At 46.7% G+C, this 17876-nt stretch overlaps 1 protein-coding gene across 2 annotated transcripts in view; it reads left to right on the forward strand.

Annotated features, from left to right (window-relative positions):
• Positions 1-17876, forward strand: part of LOC112144623 (filamin-B) — a 78778-nt gene that overhangs the window by 23206 nt on the left and 37696 nt on the right. For both annotated transcript variants that reach the window (XM_024269249.2, XM_024269248.1), the window contains exons 5-28: positions 1008-1155; positions 1605-1723; positions 1802-1876; positions 1957-2119; positions 2200-2400; positions 2478-2615; positions 4796-4922; positions 5472-5608; positions 5696-5889; positions 5978-6091; positions 6663-6806; positions 12225-12345; positions 12539-12699; positions 12772-12862; positions 12938-13092; positions 13208-13325; positions 13680-13759; positions 13848-14033; positions 14948-15262; positions 15364-15469; positions 15663-15863; positions 16477-16650; positions 16721-16883; positions 17161-17321. In XM_024269249.2, the coding sequence (XP_024125017.1) occupies positions 1008-1155; positions 1605-1723; positions 1802-1876; positions 1957-2119; positions 2200-2400; positions 2478-2615; positions 4796-4922; positions 5472-5608; positions 5696-5889; positions 5978-6091; positions 6663-6806; positions 12225-12345; positions 12539-12699; positions 12772-12862; positions 12938-13092; positions 13208-13325; positions 13680-13759; positions 13848-14033; positions 14948-15262; positions 15364-15469; positions 15663-15863; positions 16477-16650; positions 16721-16883; positions 17161-17321 (3592 nt within the window). The remainder of the gene's footprint in view (positions 1-1007; positions 1156-1604; positions 1724-1801; positions 1877-1956; positions 2120-2199; positions 2401-2477; positions 2616-4795; positions 4923-5471; positions 5609-5695; positions 5890-5977; positions 6092-6662; positions 6807-12224; positions 12346-12538; positions 12700-12771; positions 12863-12937; positions 13093-13207; positions 13326-13679; positions 13760-13847; positions 14034-14947; positions 15263-15363; positions 15470-15662; positions 15864-16476; positions 16651-16720; positions 16884-17160; positions 17322-17876) is intronic.

Here is a 17876-nt window from a genome sequence, read left to right on the forward strand (position 1 = left end):
GTTCAAAGACACGTTGATTAGTTTGTTAAAAAATTCTGTTCTTGTTGTTTATATAAAATTACTCCTAAAAGCTTCATTCTTTATTGTAAAAACAATTTTTAAACATTTTTGGAGTTTCCACAGCAAATGAATCCCATTTTTCCAGACAGTTTTCTGTTTTTTCATTATTTTATGTCTAGTGTGTGAATACAACACAGAAAAACGACAAAATAAAGGTAGCGTCACATAGGAGAGATAGTGCTGATTAATATGATGCCAAATAAGCAGCAGGTAGTGTTTCAAATTGAAAATACAGTAAATTCAAAAGTAGACAAAAACTGAGTTTTAGAGCGTAGGTTCTTAAGGGTTAAAAATAAACATTTTAAATGTACAACTTAGCGTGTGATTTCATATTTTGATTATTTGCAGATAATAAGTAGCTGGCAAATATTGTAACTAAAAAAAAATTTGTTGATTAATCACGATTAATTCTTCCAGATTTGCGATTAATTAGTCGATTTTTTTAATCGATTCCCGACCCTACTTTGAATATTTCCTAAGTCACCAGAATAAAAACGCCATGAATTTGCTTGGGTAATAGCAACTTGTTTATGAAATACAGCAGCAGTACTTAATGTTCTGATAATTAGATAACATGTATTTTAGCATTTTACTTTTGTGAAAATGTATTCATATTCTGACATTCTGAGTATGGATACTCGGATCGATCCCCCACCCCTCGCTCCAGGATGAATCCTGCAGTCACACTGCTCTTCAGGGTTAACATGGAGCTGGGAAGACCACGTCATCAGGAGACTTTCATGTTTCCGGAATACTCGCGGTTAAATGAAAAAGTGAATCTCTCAGGGGTCACTCAGAAGGTCACCTGGGTTTGAGGGAGCCTTGATGTGAAGGGGCTCTGGTTCCTGATGGACGGTGTGCAGATCCTCCTAACTGCCTGAAACAGATGAACCTGGGTTTCCTCGTCTGCCTTCACCTGTGTTGGTTTCAAACGTGTTTGTGTTCAGGTGATCGCTCCGGAGGAGATCATCGACCCCAGCGTGGACGAGCAGTCCGTCATGACCTACCTGTCCCAGTTCCCCAAGGCCAAGCTCAAACCCGGAGCTCCGCTCAAACCCAAGCTCAACCCCAAGAAGGCGCGAGCGTACGGACCCGGTAATCACGCAGGGGTCACCGGGGTGGGGGGGTCCTCTTTACACGTCACTTTCAAAGCCAGACCTGGAGTCAGGCTTCAGGTTTGTTCATCAGAAGGTCACGCGTGTTCGGAGGAACACGCTGACAACACAATGTGAGGAAGTCAATGAGAACAATGAGCTGCTCTCTCTATGCACCGGTGGGGGAGCGGACGCTCACTTCCTGCTGTGATCAATGACCTTCAAGAGAAACTGACTAAAAAGAAGGGAAAACAAGTTAGAAAGCAAAAATGTGTTTTTCATTGAAGTGAAAGATCAGACGCAGGTTTCCGTGCTGAAAGAGCCGCAGGTTTCACAGACGGATCAGATTTCAGTTCATGTAACATCTTAAAATACCAGAACTCCGGACTGATTCTGTAAACCCAGCTCTGGGAGGTCTGACTGTCACTGACTGTGCTGGTTTTGGTTTAGGAATCGAACCCACGGGGAACCGGGTGCTGCGTCCTGCTGTGTTCACCGTGGACACGTTCAGCGCTGGTCAGGGACAGGTCACGGTCTACCTGGACCATCCAGACGGAACCAGACAGGAGGTAGGTAGCCTCTGGGGCGCCTGCTGTCCTGTCAGGAGTTGTCTTTGTCTAAACGAGCTCCTGTGTTTGTGTTGTTAGCTGAAGGCGGAGCCTAACGAGGGCAAGAAAACCTTCAGCGTCACCTACACCCCTCAGGTCATGGGACCTCACAAGGTACGTGCAGGGCAGGAGAGCAGATGCTGGAGTGGAGTTCTGAGGCTGACTGCGACGCCGCCTCGGCATTTGTCTTCCAGGTGACGGTGCTGTTTGCAGGTCAGCAGATCCCCAAAAGCCCGTTCGAGGTGAACGTGGACAAAGCGCTGGGTGACGCCTCCAAGGTCACAATGAAGGGTCCCGGGATCGAACCTGTGGGGAACATCGCCAACAAACCCACCTACTTTGACATTTTCACTGCAGGTGAGGGACGCCTGCGCCCTTTGACCTCCGTGGTTTTGGAGGCGTGAAGCTGATCCAAAGCTGCTGGTTCTTCTGCGCAGGTGCCGGCACCGGAGACGTCACTGCCATGGTCCGCGACCCTCAGGGTCGCCAGAACAGCGTGGAGGCGATGATGGAGGATAAAGGGGACAACGTGTACCGCTGCACATATCGGCCCGTGCTGCCAGGACCGCACACCATCGCCGTCACCTTTGGGGGGGTGGGAGTCCCCAGGAGCCCCTTAACGGTGGACGTGGGTCCCGGTGAGAAGGTCGCTTCTCTTTTTAAGTCCAAACATCAACAGCTCACGAGTGATGGTGGCTCTGTTTGCATTCCGCAGCGTGCATGCCCAGTGCCTGTAGGGCAACGGGGCGGGGCCTGCAGCCGTCAGGCCTGAGGGTCAAGCAGGTCGGTGACTTTAAAGTGGACACCAGGAATGCCGGCAGTGGAGACCTGAAAGTTTTCATCAAAGGACCCAGTGAGTGAAACCTGCTCAGGTGGACGAATTAAATGAACCTAAAGCAGAATTCAGATGTAGGATCCTTTAAAGGGGCCCTACCATGATTCTCTTCAGCCTTTCAGAGTGAACTATATCCAAATATATGATCATATATTACCTTTGAAACACTAAGAAAACTAATTATTTATGAAATAGTTATATTTCATGAGTTTGTTCTTACCTGAAGTTCCTCCTGCTGCATCCTGCTGCTGCGTTCTGCGTCATGACGTCATCCCAGAGAAATCCGTGTCTCTGTATTTCTCCCACGATAATAATCCAGACTTCTTCAAAGATGGATGCACATATGATATATCTGCCTTTAGGAGGTCTGGTCATCTTTACACTGCTTCACAAACACACGTGACATCTGCACGGTTGTGTGACTGGGGGTTGGGGGGGTGGGGGTGGTCTTAAAGGAGCCACGCATCTAAAATAACAAACACCTGTTTGAGCTGGAATTTATTGAAGACAGGACACAACTGGAAGATATACGAGATTCTGCATCTAAAATGAAAGTTTTTTTTCGCTGATCATCATTAGCTCTGTGGAGAAATTGAGTGTTGTGTTAGTCTGGGGGCGGAGCTGTCAGACCAGACTCTTCCTGGAGGGGGCTGTTGGCATCGATCTTACATCAGCAGGTTTCACCTGCTCGTTTTTGTGGGTATGGGAGGGGCTGCTGCAGACAGCAGGTTTTTAGAGGATTACTCTTAAATGTATGAACGGATCAAAATACCGCTTTGGGGCTCTTTACAGAGAGGAATGAACAGTAAAATGCATTTAAAACCTCAAAAAGTAGAACTTTCATGGTAAGACCCCTTTAGAAATCCGGGCTTCCAGATGGATTACCTGAGCCTCTGGAGAGAAGGATCAGGAACGTCTATCCATACATGCACATGTTGTTTAAAGAGCACGTGCACAGTCAAAGGGATAACCTGGGAGTCTCCTCTGGAACTTTCTGGGTGGCCTGACTGACGAGAGATTAACAAATTAGTTTTTACTGCTGACTTGCTGCTGGCTATGCAGACCTGCTCCCGGTGCATGTTGCAGATGTTGTTCTGTTGTCTTCATGGAGCAGGACCTCCAGCATGTATTGGGGCAGAGTGTGAAGCAGCTGGGATAAGGGTCAGCACTAAAGTCTGAGGCCTCAGAAAGGTAGTTTGTCTCCTCCCTCAGGTGGAGGAGTTTAAATATCTTGGGGTCTTGTTCACGAGTGAAGGAAGATCAGAGCGTGAGATCGGCAGGCGGATTGGAGCGGCGTCCACCGATATACGGTCGCTGTACCGGTCCATTGTGGTGAAAAGAGAGCTGACCCAGAGCACAAAGCTCTCAGTTTACCAGTCGATCTTCGTTCCAGTACTTATGGTCATGAGTTCTGGGTCGTGACCGAAAGAACGAGATCCCGACTACAAGCGGCTGAAATGAGTTTCCTCTGGAGGGTGGCTGGATCCTCCTTTAAGGTGTATTCACACTGAATGCGATTCCCGCGGTGGATGTGTCCAGTTTCAATGTTAAGTCAATCGAACAGACGATATATCAGAAGAGTCCCGCAACGTGATTTGAGTGACGGGCGCGGCACGAAGGTCTGGCAGCAGCTCGATTTGAGCAACGAGGCGCAAAATGGGCGGCGCAGCTGGTAGAATATTAATCCAAAGTGAGCGTTTTTCTCCCGAACTTCCATCTTTTCCATATGCCTGCTGGTGCCGCTGGATTGCAGAGTTCATCCAGCTACTTTGAGACGAAGGCGGGATACACTCTGGACAGATCGCCGGCTTCCTCTCTCGCGGCGGAGCTCGCTCACTCGATATGTCGGCAGACAGAGAGTCGCTGTGGGGTGCAGAGGCTGCTGGTTCAGCCTCATCCAGACATTAAAATAAAAGGAAAAACCTGGAGGGATGTTTGTTTATGGATTCCCTGCAGTGTCCCGACGGTTATGTCGTTCTAAAACCTTTAATGTAAAATGTAAACCAGGAAGAAGCTGTTCAGTTTGTGACTCCTGTTTCAGTCGCAGACAGGAGTCTGGACTGATGCGGTTTCATGTGTTTCTCCTGGATGACCTGAGGTGACCTCACGTGTCTGATGCTCCTCAAGTTGCAGTTGGACTTCAGGACTGAAGGATGCTTGGAGCATTGTGTTAACTCTGTGTTTGTGCGTCTGTCCAGAGGGTGCAGAGGAGCCGCTGAAGCTGCTCTCCAGTCAGAACGGCGTGTTCTTGTACGAGTACTACCCCACCAGTCCTGGCAGATACTGCGTGTCCATCACCTGGGGGGGCCAGCACATCCCAAAGAGGTGAGCAGCAGGACGTGGTGATGGCGTGTTTCGCGGCATGAGCTCAACGCATTACCTCATCAGATCTGAATGGTGGGATCTGCAGGAGAAGCGAGGCTTGAGGTCAGGATGTGGTCTTGATGTTTTCCTCTGGGACTTTCGGAGAAGTTTCTTCAGTTTTCTGAGAAACCAGTTTGCAGATTCTGGAAGAGGTTCTCAGAGTTTTTCTGTTTTTAAATGTTCTGCTGCAGAAACAAACCCGTTCAGCTGCTGTGAGGAACCATCAGCGGGTCATTACTGAAATCCTTCATTTCCTCCTGATGAAAACAATGAAAAGCCCTGAACTTTTTTTTTAAACACGTTTGTTCATGTTGGTTTCTGATTCAGTTTAAATCAGTCTCCAGTTCTCTATCACTGCTGTTTCTGATGGCACCAAATAAAAGTCCCGCCTTTTTTCCCCTCTTCCTTCTTCTTTGCTCCACTGTGGGGCTGAGCTTTCAGACTCCATGGATAAATAAAACGTATGAACAGAGTCCTCCTCACTCTTGTCCTTCCTCCTTCTACCATCAGCCCGTTTGACGTGGCAGTTGGTCAAGAGGCGGGGCCTCAGCAGATCAGAGCGTGGGGTCCTGGCTTGGAGGGAGGCATTGTGGGTAAACCCGCCACCTTTGTGGTGGAGTCCATCGGCCCAGATGCAGGAGTTCTGGGTGAGTCTCTCGGTGGCATCTTGAAGTTCTCCTCCTGGATGAGTGTGAGACAGCAGAGAACCTGAAACCTTCTCGCCGTGTCTCCAGGTTTCGCCATCGAAGGACCCTCCCAGGCTAAAATTGAGTGCGAGGACCAAAACGACGGGTCATGCGATGTCCGCTACTGGCCAACAGAACCCGGCGAGTATGCTATCCGTGTGACCTGCGATGAGGAGGACATCGAGCTCAGCCCCTTCATGGCCTACATCGTTCCTGACAACAACACCAACCACCCGGAGAAGGTCGTGACCTCTGTCTGACCTGCGGCGCTGCAGCCGCTTCACGCTGATCTGCAATCCACCGCATAAATCTCTGGTTTGTGGGTTTCAGGTTCAGGCTCATGGACCGGGACTTGAGAAGACCGGCTGTCTGGTCAACCAACCTGCAGAGTTCACAGTCAATGCTGAGGATGCTGGGAAAGGACCTCTGAAGATCACAGCACAGGTGAGACGTCCTCACACAGCAATCATGAACCGTTTCAGGCTATTATTATTTTAATGTCCTTTTTTAATGAAAAACAACAGATTTAAACAAATCCTAGACTTCAGTCTGAGTTTCTTTTTTGTTTTGTGAGAAAAGTGCAGATGGAAACGCGTCTGTTTGTCCTGAAGAAACTTTAAATGTTTCAGTAGGTTTTTTTTTGCTTTTACAGCTTTTCTAAAAGAAGGTTTTATTCAGTTTGTTTCACCTTCAGTAGAAGTCTTTGCAGAGAATGTTCTTCTGTTTTCAGATGTTCTGTTAGGTTAACTTTATTCTAACTTTTTTTTTCATTCATATGTCAGGGTTTTCATCAATAATTCTAAAACATGGATGAAAACAGCGTTTTAATGTTTTTGTATCATTGTATTTTTGGGAACTTTTGTCTTAGCAGTTTATGATAAGTTTAAATCAAGAAATCCAGTTGAGAATTTGAGCCTAAAGATGCTGAAGTTTCCAGATTAAATATTTCTTTTTAATCTGGTTGTGATCTGATGGAGTTTGGCATCCTTGCTCTGGTCTTGTGTGTTCTCTTCAGGACGCAGAGGGACTTCCTGTGGAGGTGAAGGTGCGCAGCAAAGGGGACGGCTTGTACAGGTGCTCCTACACGCCCGCCTCCTCCCTCAAGCACACGGTATCCATCTCCTGGGGCGGGGTCAGCATCGCCAACAGCCCCTTCAGGGTAAGCCACCGCGGCTCTGCTGCTCTGAACTCCACCAAATGTAAACAGGGCGGGGACCAACAGGAAGCATAAAAACAAAGAATAAAGTCAAAGATTTTTGTTAAAAACACCGAGGAGAGCTTCAGCCTCTGAAAGGATCCTGTCAGGGTTTGTGGGTCTGGGCTCAGAGGACGCCGCTGATGAAATGTCCTCCTCAGCTTTGACCTTCATGAGGGTCGATCGATCGATCTGGATGAGCATTAAATGGATTTAGGTTTTTGTTTAAGTTTTTTCTTTCTTTTTTGTATCTTAAGAAAAAAACTTTTAAAGATTCTGGTTCTTAAAATCCAACTTCAATACGTTAACCCTTTAACACCTGAGGTGTCGTCGGTGACACTTAAACACAAAACCGTTAACGGTTGAAAAATTACACTATGTTAACACGATAATTCTAGTAGATTCTGAAGGAGAAAAGCGTTGTGAATAATCACATTAAGAATGGAAAAAATGCCAGTAAATCAAAGAACATAAACACTGGAGCTCCAATGTTAAAGGGTTAACATTCTCTCTTCTTTCATTTAACCCTTCCGCTCTCTTTGGGGTCCAGATGACTCCAACCACATATTGATGTGATTCCTTCCATGACAAATGTGGACAAAGGTGGACAGGATTTTATGTCTGCCATAGACATTAGTGAAACTCAAAAATCAATGATTAAAAAAAAAGGTTCAGCGCACTGTCTTGTGGGGTCCAGATGACCCCACTTTTAACGTAAACAAGCCAAGGAGAGCGGAAGGGTTACGAAGATTTTCTTAATCTTAGTTTGAATGAAGTACAGCCCTGAGCAGAGAACTGAATCCACCTTAAGATCCACAGTTTCTACTTTTGCTTTTCAGGTTCAGGGTTGAGTTTCACCTGCAGACACAGGTAGTCTCATGAGAAACTGGAAGCAGGACTCTCATGCTGTTTGGTTTATGTTTATGCAACAGTCAGGAATTCAGAAATCAGGACATGAGACAGATGTGATCTTCTTGGTGAATGAAGGTCAGAGGAAGTTTGCTGTTAAAAGAATCCTTCAAACAGACTCTGGAATAAAAGCTTGGATTTGTTTCTGGTGGAATCATATTCGGCTGTTTGAGCAGAAAAGGGCAGCAGACTCGCCTTTCTAGGAGTTAGAAGAAGGAAGAAAGCTGATAAAGTGTTAACATCAGGAAAATTCACTTTTTACTGAAAAAAAGTGTAGAAATTTTATATATATCAGGATTTAGACTTTCTCTTTGAGATAAAGAAAAAAATCTGTCAGATGGGTTATTTCTACACGTATACAACAGAAAATGTGACCCAACATCTTTATATCATTTCAACCAGAAGAATGTATTTAATTCCAGTCTTGGTTGAAGCAAAAAATAAATCCTGCTTTTAAAAAAAAAAAAATATTTACGGTATATTACATGTCCCCAGTGTGAAGCAGTTTTATTGGAATTCTCAGTTGTTAAAAGTGGGAGATAAAGGATGTGATAAAGTGTTTTGTTTTTGTTCAAACACAACAAAGATCTTCTTCTTTTCCTTTGGGCTTTTCCCTTCAGGGGTTGCCACAGCGAATCAGTTTCCTCCATCTAAGCCTGTCTTCAGCATCCTCCACTCTAACACCAGCCACCTTCATGTCTTCATTCACTGCATCCATAAACCTCCTCTTTGGTCTTCCTCTAGACCTCTTTCCTGCAGCTCTAGACTCAGCATCCTTCTACCAATATATTCACTGTCTCTCCTCTGAACATGTCCAAACCATCTCAGTCTGGCCTCTCTGACTTTATCTCCAAAACCTCTAACATGTGCTGTCCCTCTGATGTATTCATTCCTGATCCTATCCATCCTGGTCACTCCCAAAGAGAACCTCAGCATCTTCATCTCTGCTACCTCCAGCTCTGCTTCCTGTCTTTTCTTCAGTCCCACTGTTTCTAGTCCAAACAACATGGCTGGTCTCACCACAGTCTTGTACACCTTTCCTTTCATTTGTGCTGAAACTCTTCTGTCACACATCACACCTGACACTTTTCTCCACCCATTCCAACCTGCTTGCACTCTCCTCTTCACTTCTTTTCCACACTCTCCATTACTCTGTACTGTTGACCCTAAATACTTAAACTCCTCCCCCTTCTTTATCTCTTCTCCCTGTAACCTCACTCTTCCACTCTGGTTCCTCTCATTCACACACATGTACTCTGTCTTACTGCGGCTAACCTTCATTCCTCTCCTTTCCAGGGCAAACCTCCACCTCTCTAACTCCACCTCCACCTGTTCCCTGCTCTCACTACAAATCACAATATCATCTGCAAACATCATAGTCCATGGTGATTCCTGTCTAACCTCATCCGTCAGTCTGTCCATCACCATTGCAAACAGGAAGGGGCTCAGAGCTGATCCCTGATGTAATCCCACCTCCACCTTGAACTCCTCTGTCACCCCTACAGCACACCTCACCACTGTCTTACAGCCCTCATACATGTCCTGCACTGCTCGGACATACTTCTCTGTCACTCCAGACTTCCTCATACAATACCATAGTTCCTCTCTGGGCACTCTGTCATAAGTTTTCTCCAGATCTACAAAGACACAGTGGAGCTCTCTCTGACCTTCTCTGTACTTCTCTATCAACATCCTCAAAGCAAATGTTGCATCTGTAGTGCTCTTTCTTGGCATGAAACCATACTGCTGCTCACAAATGTTCACTTCTGCTCTTAGTCTGGCTTCCACTACTCTTTCCCACACCTTCATTGTATGGCTCATCAGCTTTATTCCTCTGTAGTTACCACAACTCTGCACATCTCCCTTATTCTTAAAAATGGGCACCATCACACTTCTCCTCCATTCCTCAGGCATCTTCTCACCACCTAAGATCCTGTTGAACAACCCGGTCAAAAACTCCACTGCCATCTCTCCTAGACACTTCCATACCTCCACAGGTATATCATCAGGACCAAGAGCCTTTCCACTCTTCATCCTCTTCAAAGCCCCTCTCACTTCACCTTTACTAATCTTTCTTACTTCCTGCTCCACAACCGTCACCTCTTCTACTCTTTGTTCTCTCTCATTCTCTTCATTCATCAACTCTTCAAAGTATTCTTTCCATCTTTCCATTACACCACTGACACCTGTCACCACATTACCATTCCTATCCTTGATCACCCTAACCTGCTGCATGTCCTTCCCATCTCGATCTCTCTGCCTTGCTAGTCTGTACAGGTCAGTCTCTCCCTCCTTACTACCCAACCTAGCGTACAAGTCATCATAAGCTCTTTGTTTGGCCTTTGACACCTCTACTTTCACCTTACGCTGCATCTCCCTGTACTCCTGTCTACTCTCCTCAGTCCTCTCAGTGTCCCACTTCTTCTTAGCTAGTCTCTTACTCCGTATACACTCCTGCACCTCCTCATTCCACCACCAAGTCTCCTTATCAACTCTCTTTCCTGATGACACACCAAGTACACTCCTACCTGTCTCCCTGATCACATTAGCTGTAGTTATCCAGTCATCTGGGAGTACCTCCTGACCACCCAGAGCCTGTTTCAACTGTTTCTTAAAAGTCATGCAACAATCTTCTTTTTTCAGCTTCCACCAGTTTGTCCTCTTCTCTGCCTTTGCCCTCTCTTTCTTCATCTTCTTCACCACCAGAGTCATTCTACACACCACCATCCTGTGCTGTCTGGAAACACTCTCACCAACCACTACTTTACAGTCACTGATCTCCTTCAGATTACACCGTCTACACAAGATGTAGTCTATCTGTGTGCTTCTACCTCCGCTCTTATAGGTCACTCTATGTTCCTGTCTCTTCTCAAAGAATGTATTCACTATCGCCATTTCCATCTTTTTTGCAAAATCAACCACCATCTGTCCTTCTACATTCCTCTCCTGGATACCAAACCTGCCCATCACCTCCTCATCACCTCGGTTTCCTGCACCAACATGACCATTGAAATCTGCACCAATGACAACTCTCTCATTTCCAGGGATGCTCATCATCACTTCATCAAGATCCAACCAGAACTTCTCCTTCTCTTCCAGCTCACATCCTACCTGTGGGGCATACCCACTGACAACATTGAACATGACACCCTCCATTTCTATCTTCAGACTCATCACTCTATCTGACACTCTTTTTACCTCCACAACACTCCTAACAAACTCCTCCTTTAGGATAACTCCTACTCCATTTCTCTTCCCATCTCCACCATGATAGAACAACTTGAACCCTGCTCCTAAACTTCTAGCCTTGCTACCTTTCCACCTGGTCTCCTGGACACACAGTATGTCTACCTTTCTCCTCTGCATCATGTCCACTAACTCTCTACCCTTTCCTGTCATAGTTCCAACATTCAAAGTCCCAACTCTCAGTCCAACACTAGTGACTTTCCTCTTCTCTCTCTCCCTACGAACCCGCCTTCCTCCTCTCCTTCTTCCACCAACAGTAGTCCAATTTCCACCGGCACCCTGTCGGTGAACAGCACCGATGGCGGTCGTTGTTAACCCGGGCCTCGACCGATCCGGTATGGATTTCGTAGGTCTGATTCGCATATTTGATTTGGCAAGATTTTACGTCGGATGCCCTTCCTGACACAACCCTCTGTATTTATCCGGGCTTGGGACCGGCACAATGAGACCCTGGCTTGGGCCCCCTCGTGGCTACATTTCAAACCCTACAAAGATAATTTATTTATTTTTCTGCTTCTGTATCTTTAAATTCAAAAAGGAAACAAATAAAGGAATCCCTAAAGCCCTACGACTTCAAACAGACAGAAATATTTGTCATTATTGTCATGCCTAATTCCAAAATACTTGGAGCACAATCTTCACACAAACTGTGAACCATTGTGGAGGTCGAGTGATGATGTTCTGCTGCCACAGAACCTGCAGACTTTGCCGGTGGGCACAAAGTTGTCTGAACATCAGAGTGAAAGATGCGACTGTGTATGCGGTCAGAGAGCTCAATGTGAAGGGGAGAATTGGAAGAGCTCCAGAAGAGCCAACGTCAGCCCGGTTTAAACCGTTTGTCTGCGGTTCTGTGTCTGCAGCTGTGAGGAGCCAATGTGCACAGAGCAGATGACCTGAATTTTAGAGGCAGTTTGTGGAATGAACCTGTTCAGCACCTAAATAAGTTTCCTTTTTATGTTTATAATTAATTTAATAAAATTAGTTTCACAATAAAAGGACTCAACATCTTTTATTTTGAAAGGCATTAAAACTGCATTTCAGTGGTTCTTAAAAATACTAATGTTGACTTTTCTGATGGTAAAATATAAAACATTTGAGAAATGACTGTCAGGAAAGAGAGGTGGCTGCGCATGGAGCCCTGTGGTACTCCATCCTGTGAGGGTCACTTTCAGCATAAAAGCACAGTTTGCATGTTGCAGTTTTATTTTCAGTGTTGTTGTTTTGCAGGTGAACGTGGGGAGGGGGAGTCACCCCAGCCTGGTGAAAGTGTTCGGTCCTGGGGTGGAGGACGGCCTGAAGGCCAACGAGCCCACGCACTTCACTGTGGATTGCTCTGGAGCTGGAGACGGTACGGCTGCGGAGCTGGTGACTCTGCCCACATTAATGATGGGTTTGCCTCTGATTGGTTATCTTATCATGAACACCAAAGTAAAACTTTAGCTTGTTTGAGGGTTTTATTAAATCAATATTTTTTCCAGAGGGAAATGTGTTGGTAGTAACTGGATAATCAGCCATTATTCACCTGCCGTGTGTTTATCCAGGTGATGTCAGCGTGGGCATCAAGTGTGACGCCAATATGATCAGCGAGCGAGAGGCCGACGTGGACTTTGACATAATTTCCAATGCCAACGACACGTTCACAGTCAAATACGTCCCTCCCGCCGCTGGGAGACTCACTGTCAAAGTTCTGTTCACCGACAAGGTGCTGGTTCTGTCCGGCTGGCGTGCAGGTGATGCTGAGGACACCGATTCTGATTTATGCTCTCGCTCTCAGGAAGTTCCACTGAGCCCCTTCGTGGTCAAAGTCAATCCGTCCCACGATGCGTCGAAGGTTAAAGTAGAAGGTCCAGGAGTGGCTCGCTCAGGTGAGAATCGCGTTTGGAGCTTCTGGCTTATCCGCCTTTCTGCAGCACACGTGTGAAGTCTTTGAACTTGTGCAGGTGTGGAGAGCGGGAAGCCAACCCATTTCACCGTGTTGACCAAAGGAGCCGGAAAAGCCCCACTGGATGTGTCCTTCTCCTCCAAGGTCAAAGACTTTGATATCATCGACAATTATGACTACTCCCAGACCGTCAAGTACACTCCTCTTCAGCAGGTACGCTCTTCCTGCTGGAGGTGTTTATTACATAAGGAAGGACCACAACCAAACGTTGATGAACAGTAGAGGGTCTGCTGTTTTGGCTGGATTGATGATGCTTTCTGGTTTTCAGGGAGAAATGAAAGTCATTGTGACTTTTGGAGGAGATGCCATTCCCAAAAGTCCTTTCACCGTTGGAGTTGCCGCTCCACTGGAGCTCGGCAGGGTCTCTGTGGACAACCTGGATGCAAGTAAGAGATCTTTGCAGGACCTTTGGAGTCTATGGGCGCTTTCGTGGTTTGATCTGCTTCAAAATGTCTAACAGTCAGGAACGTCTTATGCTCCAGACTTTTCAGCATTCCTGGGAACCACACAGTTCATGGATCTGCTGTTGGAAGTGCAGAGTGGAAGGAGCATCTCTTGTTTTCTTCCTATGGTTTTGGCTGTCAGACTCCACATATGTCCTCAGTAGAGCAGATTCCCGAGAGCTTTCTACTATAGAAAACAGTCTGATAGAGGGTGTTGCCGTTTGACCGTTCTGAGGAAGTGGTGGCATTGACCAAGGCGCTGGAACAGGAAGTAGATAACGGGTGAATGTCTTGCAGGAGTGGAGGTCAATCAAGAACAGGAGTTTCTGGTGGACACCAAGGGAGCAGGAGGTCAAGGTCACCTGGAGGTGGAGGTGGTGAGTGTTTTCAGTTCTGCATCTCTTTCATGTGAGTCAGTGAGAGCAGACATTTTATTGTTAAGTTAAAAATTGTGTTTTTCTGCAGTTGAGTCCCCGCCAGAGGGTGGTACCATGTGACGTTCAGCCTCAGGCGGGGCAAGTGGATGTCAGTGTTGTTCGCTACACGCCAATTGAGGAGGGGGTCCACGCTGTCAACGTGTCCTATGATGGACACCCGGTTCCAGGGAGCCCCTTCCCGGTGGAGGCCAGCCTGCCTCCAGACCCCACTAAAGTGAGATCAACCGTTAGGGATTGGGAAGTTTTTTAAGTCACGATTTTGATGTTTTTCCAATTTTTTTTTTCTCAACACAATGAATTGAAGGTATTTTAAGGCCAAGTATGTTTTCTTTTTCCCCCTTTCATCAAACTGTCCTACTAAGAGAGAATTCAATACAAATAAGCAATTATACAGAATACTGAAATGATCACAAATCCTTCATACTCTGTTCATTCTGTGCTCCATGTGATGGACTGCTCCACACACACGCTCACAGCGAGCCTGCATGGAAAAATGTCATCTGCTCTGCATTTTTCTAAATTTAGGCAGAGGCCAAGACAAACCAATTTTTAAATTTTCTGCACCATGAACATGGTGATGAGTTTGAATCATTTTTTGACAGGTTTACAAAGAATTGTTACATCCTTATCAAACAATAAGGAAAAAAGTAAGTCGGGGTGAAACTAAATTGAGGAACACACGGTTAACGGGAAGGAGAGGCGTTCTTAGAGGTGTTTCTTTCATGACGACACATCTTTAGTGTCATGGTGTCAAGGCAGGATAGTGATGGCGACAAAGCGGCACGACTGAATCTCTCCCAAAATAACCCGTTCAAAATCGGCCCGTTGAATTAGAATAACATTTTGTAGACCTGCGACAAAATGACAACTGTCTGCAGTGATGATCGGTTGACTTGTACTTCAACCAAACGCTCTGATGTGAGATACGGGGTTGAGGGCCAGAACCACAGCCCCATGGCTGTGAAAAGGGAATGCCACCACAGAAATTTCTCCAGAGAAACGTACAGCCATCAGTTTGCGAAAGACAAACACAGATTCACATCCAGATGTGTGTCAGAACCTGTGACCAGAACCTCCGTGGAGGTTTCTTTCTGCTCCAGAAATACTAAATCGGCCTCTGTGTTCCAGGTGAAGGCGTTTGGCCCCGGCCTGGAGGGAGGTCTGGTGGGAAACCCGGCTGAGTTCACAATCGACACGACTGGTGCTGGCACCGGCGGTCTGGGCCTGACAGTGGAGGGACCAACTGAGGCCAAGATTGAATGTTCCGACAACGGCGACGGAACCTGCTCGGTCTCCTACCTCCCCACCGAACCCGGAGAGTACCTGGTCAACATCCTGTTTGAGAACGTCCACGTCCCGGGCTCGCCTTTCAGAGCCGACATCCAGATGCCCTTTGACCCCTCTAAGGTGGTGGCATCAGGGTCTGGGCTGAAGAGGGCCAAGGTGAGGCGACGGTTAACCTTAACGAGGTCCTGCTCTCGGATTCGCCGCGTGGATGAAGACATTTCCCCTAAGCTGAAGGTCTCATGGATCTCCTTCTGCAGGTCGGAGAGACCAGTGTTGTGAACGTGGACTGCACCCGAGCTGGACCCGGAGAACTGAGTCTGGAAGCAGCTCTGGACTCGCCGTCTTCAGGCTCCACCCCTTCAGGTGACAGCAGAGCCGCTAATGATGGATTCTTCTTCTCTCTCTGGAGGTCGTTGAGGAACATGTTCTCACGCTGACAGAAGAGCCTCAGCTGCTGCTTCTCAGGCGTTCCTGAACCAAAGTCCTGCCATCTTTCGGGTCATCTATGTCCGCCAAGGCTGCACATCTGATGGCGATATTCCACTTTGTGTTCCAGGGAGGAAAGCAAAGACTGAGATCATCAGCAACAACGACGGCACCTTCACAGTCACCTACGTTCCAATGACCGCTGGCATGTACACGCTGCTGCTAAAGTACGGCGGCAAAACGGTTCCCGGGTTCCCGGCCAAGGTCACAGCGGACCCGGCAGTTGACACCTCTAAAGTGAAAGTGTTTGGACCCGGAGTGGACGGACAAGGTAGAGTCTGGTCTGTTACAGCAAGAATTTGGGGATCAGTACACCTGTTCATTAACCCCTTCAGATCTGAATTTATATCCAATAATATGAAACAATTTCTGCTCAAGGGGAAGCTAAATGAGGAGGAGTCTTGGATTTGTTGGGAACTAGTGACAGAACAGGACAGAAGCAGATCTGCCTCCACTCTGTGTTTGTTGGATTCTATCAAATCTCAGAGATTATGTTTTTTATTTTTTTTATTTCTCAACTGCTTCTCTTTTACTTCTGTATTTCCTTTCTGCTTGATCCAGTTGTTCTAAACTAGCTAAACCAGATCCGCCGTAGTTTTAGAGTTCTTTCCCAAACCTTTTGACAGAAGTGTGGTCTGACCGTGACGGCACGCCGCCGTTCCATCAGAGTAACGAGAGACGGCAAAGATCCTGGATGAGCGCTCGTCCTGGAGATTCCACCAGATGATTGTTTTCAATAATTATTTCATCCAATTTCTGCAAATCTTCTGCACAGTCTGTTGAAGTTGCAGCAGTGATCTTCCAGCACAGTTCAGATGTGGAGTTGAGGTTTTCTTGACGGGTGGAGGATGTTTCTGCTTCATGTAAACATTTCTGTCCTGCAGCTGTTTTTCGGGAAGCCACCACTGAGTTCACGGTGGACGGCCGAGCTCTGAGCCGGCGAGGAGGCGACCATGTGACAGCAGAGGTCAGAAACACATCCGGGAAGCTGACAGAAAGTGTGGTGACTGACAATGCTGACGGGACGTACAGTGTAGAGTACACGCCCTACGAGAACGGTACGACTCCTCAGAGCAAAGGGCCGTTTGGTAGGTGGACCTGTTTGGACTGACCAGATCCGTTCTTTAGGCGTCCACAGTGTCCAGGTCCTCTACGATGACACTCCAGTTCCCAGAAGCCCGTTCACGGTGTCTGTTTCAGAGGGCTGCGATCCCAGCAGGGTGGTCGCTTCCGGCCCCGGCCTCCAGGGAGGCCTGACTGATCAGCCCAACCACTTCAGCATTGTCACCAGGTGAGGGTTTGCTTCAACTGTAACTCCACAGGATTTCATCTATGCCTGAAAACATCCACCTCCCTCATCCCCATCCCCATCCTCTCATGGCTACACCTTTGTGCTTAACGTTTTGATGCTCCGTCATTTCATGAAAACATGCAACTATAATATATTTTTTTTAATTATTTAAAATCTAAAAATAATCCAAGTTATTTCAGAGTTTGTACCAGTAAAAAAAACATTTTTTAATGCCTAAAATGAACTTTACCACCTGTATGTGTCTCCACCTCCTCAGGGGGGCAGGTATCGGGGGGCTCGGTATCGCTGTGGAGGGCCCCTCCGAGTCCAAGATGTCCTGCAAAGACAACAAAGACGGCAGCTGCAGCGTCGAGTACGTCCCTTTCACTCCAGGTCTCTATGACGTGAACATCACCTACGGAGGAGAGCACATCCCAGGTGAGGCCCTGCCTCCATCACAGATGAAAACGAAAACCTGACCGTCTTCTTTGTGGCACTGAAAGAACCTCAGCCTCCATCGGAGGAAGTTTTTGTCTGAAACTTCACAGAAGATGCTGGCCTTTAGAAAATGAGAGGTCCTTCAAAGCGATCAGATTCCCAGTATGAACCACTTTTAGGGTCACAGCATTTTAATCATTTGAGTCAGGACTCCACAGTCTTCATTTTGTTGTCCTGCAAGCATGGTTCTGCTGTGTTTGGGCCTCTAGTTTTCAAAGCCCAAAAGTTCTTCAGGCCCAAGCTTGTAAAGAGTTTCTAAGATCCTGAAGCAGCAAAGTTGTCTCAGACATCACACTACCACCACCGTGTTTGCCTCTTTCTGACCCTTAGAGCAGAAACTCTGAGTTTGTGAACTCCAAGTTAAGAAAAACTCTGAGTTTCTGGTTTCAGAAATGGAGGTAGCTTAAACCAGTGAAAGTGGGTGAAACCAAACTTGTTGGGACTCGTTATTAATAAAACCGAGTTTTCTTTTTCTTTTTTAACAACGGAAAATGT

The sequence above is a fragment of the Oryzias melastigma genome, linkage group LG5 (genome assembly GCF_002922805.2).
Source record: "Oryzias melastigma strain HK-1 linkage group LG5, ASM292280v2, whole genome shotgun sequence".
NCBI lineage: Eukaryota > Metazoa > Chordata > Actinopteri > Beloniformes > Adrianichthyidae > Oryzias > Oryzias melastigma.